This window comes from Cydia pomonella, chromosome 8 (genome assembly GCF_033807575.1).
Source record: "Cydia pomonella isolate Wapato2018A chromosome 8, ilCydPomo1, whole genome shotgun sequence".
Classification (NCBI taxonomy): domain Eukaryota; kingdom Metazoa; phylum Arthropoda; class Insecta; order Lepidoptera; family Tortricidae; genus Cydia; species Cydia pomonella.
The window spans coordinates 7,754,003-7,766,251 of NC_084710.1; the positions used below are offsets into that span (position 1 = coordinate 7,754,003).

General features: G+C 39.3%; 2 protein-coding genes across 2 annotated transcripts in view; one reads left to right on the forward strand and one right to left on the reverse strand.

Annotated features, from left to right (window-relative positions):
• LOC133520464 (uncharacterized) overlaps positions 1–3,128 on the forward strand; it is a 159,842-nt gene extending 156,714 nt beyond the window's left edge. Inside the window, exon 14 of the mRNA XM_061854896.1 lies at positions 275–3,128. Within this exon, the coding sequence (XP_061710880.1) occupies positions 275–398 (124 nt within the window). The 3' untranslated portion in view covers positions 399–3,128. The remainder of the gene's footprint in view (positions 1–274) is intronic.
• Positions 3,129–3,169: 41 nt separating this feature from the next.
• LOC133520468 (PCI domain-containing protein 2 homolog) lies at positions 3,170–10,722 on the reverse strand. Its single transcript, XM_061854900.1, has 3 exons — positions 10,246–10,722; positions 5,209–5,377; positions 3,170–4,054 (listed from the first exon to the last, which is right to left on the reverse strand). The coding sequence occupies exons 1-3, from the start codon at positions 10,459–10,461 to the stop codon at positions 3,246–3,248; spliced, it is 1,194 nt and encodes a 397-aa protein (XP_061710884.1). The 5' UTR covers positions 10,462–10,722; the 3' UTR covers positions 3,170–3,245.
• Positions 10,723–12,249: the final 1,527 nt, after the last annotated feature.

The window sequence follows — 12,249 nt, forward strand, 5'->3', positions numbered from 1 at the left end:
TAGTCATGGAGGTAACTGATGTGCTGCAACTTTAAACTATGGCATACCCACGCATCGTGGCAAACCTACATTCTTTCCGAACAAAGTTACATGGTAAATAACCAGTTTTAACAACCACATCACTTAGACATGCCTTTATAATTTATAAATTTAAATACCTATTTAAATATTTTTAAATAATTTTCATAATACGAAAGACAGCTTTGTTTATCTCTTTCTTATTTGTAATTGAGTAGACCACAAGACAAACAGACTTACCCGCGTTTTTCCTCAGTCTGATGCGGCAGTTCCTGGAGGCGAGCTCCGCGGAGCCGAGCATGTCGCGCGCCATCCTGGCCGCCTACAAGGACGAGCTGCTCAAGGGCGTGCCGCACAAGCTGGCCTTCCCCGCCAACTAAACCACCCACCAAACCCATGCTGACGACTACACCTTTTGTTTCATTTATTTTGGCTTGTATTAAGGATCTGTTGGACGTAGAAACAGGTTTTTTTAAGTTTTTTTTTAACGTATGCACTTCTACTTTCCAGGGTTCCGTATTATTTATCTAGTTTGGGTTGTGTGGCACGCTTTTCAATAATGGCCTTTCAAAAGAACGTTTATTTATATCGTTTTTTTTAAGTGTGCTATCACGGATAATTGAGTGATTTATATTTTATTATATTAAATGGTTCTCGTTTCGTTGTTAAGATAGATTTGTTATTATTCAAGAAACCTAAATTTCGGCAGCCAAATGCTCAAAATAATTATTAACTAAGTAAATGGTATGCTTACAAATAAGTATGAAACTACATACATACATGACTACCTATCATTTTAAAAATAATATTTTTAAAATATTACCTAATACACCAATGAAATTCCTGTAGTTGACTCTGTTCACTCCATACCAAGAGTATGCATGCCATTTCTATTGATGTAAATATGTCACCGCTATAAGTGTATCAATATAATGCATTTACGCGATTATTTTACTAATTTGAACAAATATATGGTTAAGAGAAGCAATGACATATAACATTATGTACCAAAGAAATACCAAATATGAGATTTGCAAATGGAAGAGATTTTATTAAATTAAAATATACTAGTTATCTATCATTTAATTGTTAATGTTAACGATACGCGTATTAAATGTTTAAGTAAATACATTTTTGTATTAAAAGATAAATAGTATTATTTAGAAGTAGCTTTCAGTGTTTTAGTAGTGGATATTCTTGTTTAGCATTATTTTACTGACAAAATTATCTAGTTTATAATTTAAGATATAAGTTACAATGTAGCATAAGAAAACACATTACGATATGATATAATTAGCTAGTCAAATATTCTTCATATTTTTCTACAGCTAAAACTTTGTGAGCGATGTGCAATTGATTCAGGTTACATACTTAAATATTTAAAAAGGTCTTCCCTTATAGATTAGATAAAAAATCGTAACTATGCCCGTCGAATAGAATAAAGAAATCTCAAAGATTTTAATATATTTATAGTATTTAAACTGAGTAATGCTTCTATATAGAAGATTCTAAATGTAGCGAAACGGAAAGTTTAAAAAAAATAATCAAAAGCTATTCAGACTTTTTTACAGCATTTTCAATTTTTAAACATGAAATAGGTAGAATTGTGGATAGGTGACACCAAGACCCCCAGGGAGACCATGGTGGAGCGATTGAATTTATCCTTGGACGCCGTGTCCAAATGGGGCGAGGCCAACTTGGTTGTATTCAACGCCAAAACGCAGTATCTTTTCATCGCAAAACGGAGCCAGTTCACCTTGGCTCCCACTTTCCGGAATGTATCCCGATTTCTCGCCGAATCAGGTTCTCTCCCTATACCAAGCCCGGGTCCGCTCGTGCATGGAATACTGCTGCCACCTATGGGACGGTTCCGCCAAATAGCAGCGGGCAGCCCTGGACTCGATAGAGCGCCGGGCTCGTAGAATTTTTGGCGTTGACCCATCTCTTAAGTCAAAGTTACAGAGCATCGCCGTCGAGTAGCTAGCCTATCGGTGTTCTATCAGATACATTCCGGGGAGTGCGCACAGGAACTGCACGACCTGATCCCACCTTCCCCGTTCCATCATCGGACATCCAGACGCGGGGTGCGAATGCACCCGTTCGTGGTAAGATTGTTTTTTGGTACGGACGGCTAAAGATAGGAATGCGCTCACGCCATCTGTATTCCCTGATAAATATAACCTTTAAAGCAGGAGTGAATAGGCTACTACTGAACCGCTGAGCTCCATTTTAGGCCTTGTCTTCACTTTCCATCAGGTGTGACTAGGGCCAATCGCCTATCAGTTTATAATGAAAAAAACAACGGCCAAGTGCGAGTCGGACTCGTGCACAAAGAGTTCCGTACCATTATCAATAAAAACGCCAAAAGAATCACGTTTGTAGTATAGGAGCCCCCTTAAATATTTATTTTATTCTGTTTTTTTAGTATTTGTTGTTATAGCAGCCACAGGCATATATCATCTGTGAAAATTTCAACTGTCTATCACAGTTCATGACATACAGCCTGGTGACAGACGGACAGACGGACGGACGGACGCACTTAGTTATTATTAAGACCCCACTATTGGGTCCCGTTTTACCCTTTGGGTATGGAACCCTAAAAAGGTGTCAAAAAACAAATAGTGTTTTTTCGATTGCGCTTTTTCAAACAAAAAGGGGTTTTCCTTGTCTAGTCATCAAAATTTGCCTGCTTTTGCCCCAATATAATAGCTTTTTCTTCCATAGCTCTTTTCAGGCATATCAAAATTAAATAAACATATCCCTAGATTGAATTTATTTTTAATAGCAAATCATTTTTACGCAGCAAAGCGAATTCTGTACCTATTTAGGAAAACAATTTGAAGGAATTGCACATCACTATTATCTCTCAACTTATATAACAACATTCATGTACTTCATAAAGAGCATATTTTGTAAAAATAGATTAGAGCCATGTCTTTCTACTAGAATCACAAAATATATTATTTACCTACCTACTTAAAGTAAGACTTGAAATATAATATTAATCAGCATTGTTGGAAATAATGCTATGTTAGTGATCGGCAAAATTTATTATATTTATATTATTCTTTGAAATATATTGTGGATTTAATAAAAAAGTTTAAATGTGATTAGTGTTTCATTTGGATTATCGCGAGATCAAATTAACAAATAGGTATATGTTATGTTTATTGAATTTATTCTTAAAGAAAAAAAGTCATAAATATACATTCCGTAAAACTAACACATTAGTAAAGACTTGAAAGTGGAGGAAACGCATTTGCCTTACTCACCACCACTTTCTTGTGTTGGTATGAAATATATCCTTTAATCTTTCCATCATATATCAAGTTGGCAACAATACATTGTGTCTCATCGGCATCAACGTCATGCTGGCCCATCAACTGTAAAGCCGCTTGGAAGCTTGCTATGTCAATCTGATGCGTACCCTCTGCCAAGAAAACTTTCCTAAACAAATTCCTGTACGCCGTAATCTTTAATTTCTCTACAATCAAGTAAATACCAGCTCTAATAAAAAATATCTCATGTTCCTCCATTACTCTGTCAATGCCTCTCAGATCTCCATTTTTGACAGCTGATACTAAGTCCCAAAACTGCATTAAGTCATATTTCTGTAGCAGATCTCTGGCTGGCATGAAGCCTAGAAGCATCTTCACGGGTACTAAGTAAGTTAGTATCAGTCTTTTGTTTCTGCTGCTTTTGTAATGGCACTTTTGAAATGCGAATGACAAAAATTCGTCAGCTGAGCGGTAGTCAGAGTCAAACATTGCTTTACGGCCAACAAAATACCTGTATGTGATCTGCTGAGCAAGTGGAAACTGGTCTTTGAATGGTGACGAATCTATCGCCCTTATCAGGGGCTTACATAGGTGCAGCTTATTTATTCTAAAATAGACTTTAAGGAGTTGGTTGACAAGGCTCAACATGCCCAGCCTCTTGGTGTCCTCATCGGAAGATCTATTGTCTGCGGCACACACTCTGAAGCAAGCTAGTAAGCTCTCTGCTGCCTTTTCCATGATTTTACCATTACTTTGCACTGAAAATAGAATAATATAATATTATAAGAATTGATAAAACAATAGCCAGAGATAATAATAGTCTTTGAAGTTTAAATTCAAGATCATGAAATAGATTTATGTAGAAGTTGATAGTAGCATTTGTGCTGTCAGGCTAAGGTTCAGGTTTCTTGCTTAAACTTATTTAGCTTGCAATGTATGTTTAGGTCAAATCCTGGAAGCAAGTTTTCAATCAGAGGGTCCTATTGACTTACTATTTCGTATATAAATTTAAAAACAAACATAATGTTGGCAACACCAATTATATAGAGTGTATTTTTTGTCAATACATCATTTAAACAGCACAAGGTATGGTGGCATTCAAATACATAGTGATTGATGTTAACATAGTGGCAACAGTGACTGACAGGGAACCAGTAATCTGACACTTCAATTTTTATTAAAGAAAATAAGGGTAGGAAGCCAATTTCCTAATGTGGCAACACTGTTCAGTAGCTGCACAGTCACACAGTGTTGCCGGGACTCCCTCTGATTGCATAACAACTTTTTTCATATTTTTAATTGTCATAACACTTTATGCATACAATTGGGAGTCATAAAAATCTTTAGTCAGAATTATTACTAAGCATAACTGGGTTTTTGTCATAAATGAGTTGACACAATAGTCATAAATTTAATTCCCATAAAAGTTTAGGTTAGGTTCATTAGGTATGCACAAAAAATATATGACAACTGTCATGTATGTCATCAAATAAGAAATTTATAATAAAGAAATATTTTATTTTAGTTTAGTTTAGTTGGAGCGCATCGCCAACAAACTGTTTTACAGTTTGGCGAAACTTTAATTATAGGTACATTGTATATTGCGATTTGTGAAATAAACTAAAAAAAAAAAAAAATATTATGGCTAAAAATGTATGACACAATATAATATGAGTTTTCATTTGAATGTGCAATGATGAGTATGAGTATTATGACACAAGTTGTTATGCATATCAAAGATGATGACTGACTGACGATGGCATGACTTAAACTTTTATTCAACCCAATATGGACCCCAGTGTTGCCATATTAGTAGATCAGATCCCTACCCTTATTTTCTTGGATAAAAATTGAAGTATCATAGATGGTACAAAATTATTATATTTATGCAAAAGTTTTCTTTGTAACTTACTATTAGCACCCTCAGCCTTCTGAGCCACCAGACGCAGATCCAAGCAGACTGTGTACATCAGTGGCAAACTCCAGTTCTCTTCCTTCTGGTTCTGTAGCAGACGCACCACAGATGCCACACAAGAGCTTTGATAGTTGAATGCCTCCATGTAGTCTTTCATGAAAAGAGCCTGTAAGTTAAAATTTTATAAATAAGGAAGTTGTTTAGCACATCTGGAAAAAAACATTGATTGGAAGTAATGGAGCCTTGTGCACATTAGTACGGTCGCCAAATCTCAAAAGCCCTATAGAAACACGATTTAATTGACTCGGCTCGGCCTTACCCACAACCGGTATCAATGTGTTCGGACAGTTCTCCTGATCACCGTACATGCGGTAGTAAAGCGGAAAAATGGTGGAGGGGATAGTAATGACGTCACAAAGATGGCGGCCGGACCTATTCTTTTTGGCGGTGTATCTCGAAAACCACTTAACCGATTTTAATCATCGAGGTGTCAAATAATAGCTTATATTATGGAGATTATTTCCTTTTCTACAAACATTTACGTGAAACCTATAGGAAAAAAAAATATCACAAAAAACAGTTTTTTATAAAATTATTTTTTTTTATTTTGTAAAAATCTCCGTAAATATTAGCATTTCGCAAATTTTGTTTAATATAAAACATATTGCTTCATTATCAAGGAATATAATGAGCCTTAAAACATACAGATCGAGTAATAAACAATGAAGCTACACTCATTTATTTGCGCATGGGTAACGATAACTGGCTTTTACCGGTCGAAACTGTGGTGACTGTTACGATACGTATTGAATGGAATTTATAGAGTATCGGTTTTAATTACTGAAATTATAATGACAATTATAAAAACCAGACACAATAATGTTACCTTACTTCGACGTTTAGTCTCTTTTTTCGTCTTAATCATAGGTAGGTACATATTTCTTTTTACTTAAAAATTTTATACAGGGTGAACTTTTAACCACCAGTCATACTCTGCGCAGCGACTTTATAGGTCATACTGAACAACTTTTACTATTAGTAGTCCCCAAGCCGCTCCGAGGCCAGATTTAATTGACTCAGCTCGGCCTTACCCACAACCGGTATCAATGTGTTCGGGCGTTTCTCCTGATCACCGTACATGCGGTAGTAAAGCGGAAAAATGGTGGGAGGGGATAGTAATGACGTCACAAAGATGGCGTCCGGACCTATTCTTTTTGGCGGTGTATCTCGAAAACCACTTAACCGATTGTATTCATCGAGGTGTCAACTAATAGCTTATATTATGGAGATTATTTCCTTTTTACAAACATTTACGTGAAACCTATAGGAAAATAATAATCACAAAAAACATTTTTTTTTATACATTTGGTTGGTAGGTTTGTCTTATGTTTTAAAGCAGTAAAATCTTTCAAGTCGAAACACAGTATAAATATACATTTTGCTGTCTAATCTAAAAGTATGATGTTCATTGTTTAAGACTGATTAGTGAGTACTGAATTAAATAACATGCTATTTGTTATTTTTGTTTTATTTTTTAAATGGCAAGCAAAAATGTGTATCATAGTTGGTCTGTAAGTACTTACTACTTGTGTCGAATATAGGTATAAGATGAAATTTTAACCACCAGCCATACTCTGCGCAGTGACTTTACAGGTCATACTGAACAACTTTTATTATGGGACCAATGCCGAATCACGCAAGAAAATTTGGATCTGGAATGACACCCACTGGCTGTGCCCTACCACACAAAGCGAGATGACATTCACAATGCCCATACCTCTCTTTTGGACGTAGTTTAAGGACGTACCCGGGTCCATGACGCATGCTCGCCACACCGCTGCTTAAAATAAGCTGACGCACCGTAAATTGAACTGCGTAAAAATCGCAAAAAATATTACACGGAGATCTTATGGCAGACACCGTACCGGTGACGTAAAAGACGCAACTGTTTTGCGAACAAAAAAGATTCGCGTGAAGCACGTCACTGCGATTCCGTACCGTCACCGTTTTTTTAAACAGCGGTGTGGGGAGCATGCGTCAAAAACGGTACGCATACGACGCGTCACTGCGATTCCGTATCGTGACCGTTTTTTAAGCTGCGGTCTGGTCGCACCTTGTATTGTATTGTATTGTATTGTATTGTATTGTATTCGGGCGATTTTTCCGCAACTCGACGACTTGCGCCTATTTTGCGTGATATGTTGGGGGTGGGCTAGTACTGCCAGCCCAGCTCCTCGAGGAATCCTATCAAACCTTTGATGTTGAGTAGGACCTCGGGGAGGTCTCTCGGAGATCCGAGATGTTTAGCCCTGTATGGAGTCACTCCGCTGCATTCCAGCACCACGTGAGAGGCTGTTTCTTCTGTCTCCATGCAACCTCGGCACAGGGGACTGTCTGTGACACCTGTTGTGAAAAGATGTTTGTTAAATAGTCCATGCCCTGTTATGACACTGGTTACCATACTCAGTCGGACCTTCCCTAGTTGCAGGAGCGCCCTTGTGAGTTTTCCGTTGATGCCAGGCATGGCTTCTTTTGCCTGTCTGCATCCAGTCTGGTTCAGCCAGTGTTCTGTGTGTAGTTTCCCTGTACGTGCCAGCAGCATTGAGCGTACCTTGCTAAATGGTATCGGAAGAATCGGTTCCGGACCAATCGCCCCCGCATTCGATCCTTGCCTGGCAAGCTCGTCCGCAGCATCGTTACCTCGGGATCCACTGTGTCCCTTGATCCATTGTAGGGTGATCTTGTTATTATGACATACCTCCATTAGTCGTTCGTGGCATTCGTGTATAAGTTTGGATGTAACTATATGGCTATTTAGAGCCATTAAGACTGCTCTACTGTCGGAGAGTATGCGGATGGAGGATCCTACTACCTTCCTTGCAGTGATGGCAGCCGCCGCGTTTATGATGCCCATGCACTCAGCTTGGAATACCGAGCTATGGGCTCCTAGCGGAGTGGTGATCGACATGTTCAGGTGTTCTGAGAAGGTTCCAGAGCCCGATCCGCTGTCTGTTTTGGACCCATCAGTGAAGATTCTCAGCTCCCGGGGATTGAGTCCTTCATGATTGTCGTCCTCATATAACTGTATTTTGTACCTTTTATCGAAGATAGCTTGTTTGTGAATCCGGTCCGTGCCTGACCTAAGCACTGGAAATTCGTCATACACCTTTTCCAGCCATATTGTGTGAAGAGCTCCTGTGATGTTAGACCATATCTTGAGGGTTCGCAACCTTACTGCTGAGAGACTGGCCTCTTGCTGTATGTGTAGGTGCAGCGGTGGAAGGTTTAGCATGACCTCCATGGCTGCAGTCGGGGTAGACCTCGTGCAGCCAGTGGTGGCCGCGCATGCGAGCCTTTGAAGTCTTTGTAGTTTGTCTCGTACGTTGCCTAGGTTTGTTCTTGGCCACCAAACCAGAGCACCGTAACAGAGTAAGGGGCGGATTATCGTCTTATAGAGCCAGAGGGTAATTTTCGGGATGAGTCCCCACCTCTTACCAATCATCCTTCTGCACTGCCAGAAGACAACTCCCGCCTTGTCTATCCGTTTGTTGATGTGGTTGTTCCAATTGAGTTTATTGTCGAGAGTTAGTCCTAAGTACTTAACTTCATCGGACAGCTGTAGCTCAGTTTGGAAAAGTGTTGGTCTGGTAAAGTTGGTCGCACCTTTATATGGGACCGTCAAAAATTTTTTCGCGATTTCGGAATTGGTCCCATAGTAAAAGTTGTTAAGTATGACCTATAAAGTCGCTGCGCAGAGTATGACTGGTGGTTAAAAGTTCACCCTGTATAAAATTTTTAAGTAAAAAGAAATATGTACCTACCTATGATTAAGACGAAAAAAGAGACTAAACGTCGAAGTAAGGTAACATTATTGTGTCTGGTTTTTATAATTTTAATTATAATTTCAGTAATTAAAACCGATACTCTATAAATTCCATTCAATACGTATCGTAACAGTCACCACAGTTTCGACCGGTAAAAGCCAGTTATCGTTACCCATGCGCAAATAAATGAGTGTAGCTTCATTGTTTATTACTCGATCTGTATGTTTTAAGGCTCATTATATTCCTTGATAATGAAGCAATATGTTTTATATTAAACAAAATTTGCGAAATGCTAATATTTACGGAGATTTTTACAAAATAAAAAATAATCATTTTATAAAAAAACTGTTTTTTGTGATTATTTTTTTTCCTATAGGTTTCACGTAAATGTTTGTGAAAAGGAAATAATCTCCATAATATAAGCTATTATTTGACACCTCGATGATTAAAATCGGTTAAGTGGTTTTCGAGATACACCGCCAAAAAGAATAGGTCCGGCCGCCATCTTTGTGACGTCATTACTATCCCCTCCACCATTTTTCCGCTTTACTACCGCATGTACGGTGATCAGGAGAACTGTCCGAACACATTGATACCGGTTGTGGGTAAGGCCGAGCTGAGTCAATTAAATCTGGCCTCTGAGCGGCTTGGCGACCGTACTACATGGTCTCTCAGGCATATTGGCACCCTTCTTGGGTCAGGAGCCCGTGGCATTTTGGTAGCATTCCCAACCTACAGTTATGCTACTGTGGTTTGGTGGTGGTCCACACAGAGCGAACATACGCGCGAGGCTATTTCCTCACGCACAAACCGGCCAGTGTAGACGAACTTTAGCCGAGGCGGCGAGCGCGTTTTCCTCACCTGAGCGCGCCGCCTAGGCAGAGGCATGCCTACTCTGGCCGGTTTGTGCGTGAGGAAATAGCCTCGCGCGTATGTACGCTCTATGTGGACCCGCCTAATAAAAAAAAAAAAACAAAATAGTTTATTAATACAGTGAAACTTATAATTAAAACAAGGTTAAGTAAACTTATTCTAGTTAAACACTGCTAAATGTTGTTTCAGGTTATAGAAATTGCCCGTGACACCTGCACTAGGCTAGGCTATGCCTGTCTCGCAGGATGGCACTTTTCCTAGTTTGCCAGTTTTTATTGATTATAGGCGCTAATGAAGAGCACTTAATGTAGACTTAATATTACGCGGAACTACTTACTCTGACACACAATAAGTGAGCTATGACGATATCATCCAGCGGAGCCACGCAGTTGCCATCCACCAGCGACGCAATGTCGCTTGACCGTAGACTTCTGTTCCCCACATGCTCGTCTCGCAATGAGAACAGTCTTGCCAGGACATCCCCCTGTGCAGTCCTGAATGCTCTTTCAACGTACTGAATGTACTGATTTAGGGTATTAATTGTCATGGACATGTTTATGCCTTATTACATTGATTTTTTCACTCAAAGTTTATAGTGAAAATATAAATAATAAGATATGTTGGGTTGGATTTTATGAGTATATCGCAAGTCACTTTGACACTTCTCTCATATATGCAATTAGATATGCAAAATAGTTCATTTAAAAGCCGGCAACGTTATCCGTGCCGAAACTGCAGAAAAAAACAAAATGCAAAGGCATAACCAAAGCAAATACAACTGTCATGTCAATGTCACGAAAGGAATGGACGTCAAAATCAAAATGAGGAAGGTACGTTCCTAATGTTATAAAGAAGTATATATATATATATATATATATATATATATATAATTGATGTTTAAGTATAACTCGGTTATTAAATTATAACAGGCATTGTCATTTATTGCAAACGCCTGCCTGATTTACAAATATTAATAAATAATAACTTTCTATACACCACATAAACTATGGCTACTTTTTCCATCAACAATTTATTTATCAATCTGGTTTTGAAACTATGTTTTAATTAATATGGAAGGTAGAAGAAAGGAACAGAAACTCCTTAGGCAGAATTGTTGCAAAAGTGTCCAGCTGTCAGCTATAAATAATAGTTCCAAATCTCTCCAGAGTAGCGCTAGAGTAGCTAAGAACCTAGGCGTTATTGACGGACTGAAGTGCGCTGTCTATGATTAGATTTTTTTCTCAAGTATTCTAGGTATTGTAGCGCCACCTATTTATGGTTTTTTGTCGGACACTTTTTGGTATATGGAGATTTTGTTCCTTGTCTCTACCTTCCATATCGAGGGCTTCAGGCCAAAGGGGCGTATACGCAAAAATGCCATTTTTCGTTTTTAACGGCATCGTATTCGTCTTGTAACGATACGTAAGCACAATTTTTTTCATAATTTTATCATAACAATTAGTTAAGTAAATAATTAAAAAATCATTTGGCGTATAACAGACAGTCATAATTTTATGTCGTTCCAAAAAGCCGTACTGAAGGCGTATAAGTGATATTTTCATTCAGTCCCCGATATTCATCGGAGAATAAAGGCGTACGTGCATACTTCTCTCATGTGACAGTGCGAACCACCAAATAGTGTCACGCTATATAGGCGTATATACATACGACCATAAACTTTTACCAACTATCCTCAAAGTGCGTCGCGGCAAAGAGGCGTATGAACATACGACCGTACAAAAATTACGTTGGCCTTCAAATAATGCCGGGCCAAAGGGGCGCGGAGACAGCGTCCTTGATTGCCGCATATTGCTATCCCTTTCTGTCAAGCGGGTAAGCGCACTAGGGCCTCCTGTCTCTCAGTCAGTGTCTAGTGCGTTACAGTATGGTGTGCATCTCGTGCGAATAATAACAATAAAGTGGAGCGCTCTGATGCTGATGGCTCTGCCCTGGGCATTCGAGAATGACGTGGGCGGCTGTCTCCTCTGCCTCCAAGTACTCTCTGCAGAGGGGGCTATCTGTAACACGTAGTGTTAGTAGGTGTTTGTTTAGTGGGGCGTGGCCGGTTATGGCCCCAGTCAAAAGCCGGACCTGTGGCCTCTTCAGCTGTCTCAGCCTCCTCGACAAACCGGGGTCGATTTTCGGGAGGGCTTCCTTCGCCTGCCTGCACGTGCCTAGGTTAGACCAGTACGGTTAGTGTTTTACCTTGGTGTTGTGTCGCAGCATGTTCCGGAGCCAGGCATAAGGCAGAGGTATAATTGGCTCCGGTCCTGCCACCCTCAGTTCCGAACATCCTCTCGCCAATATGTCGGCCGCATCGTTCCCTCGCGAGTTGCTGTGT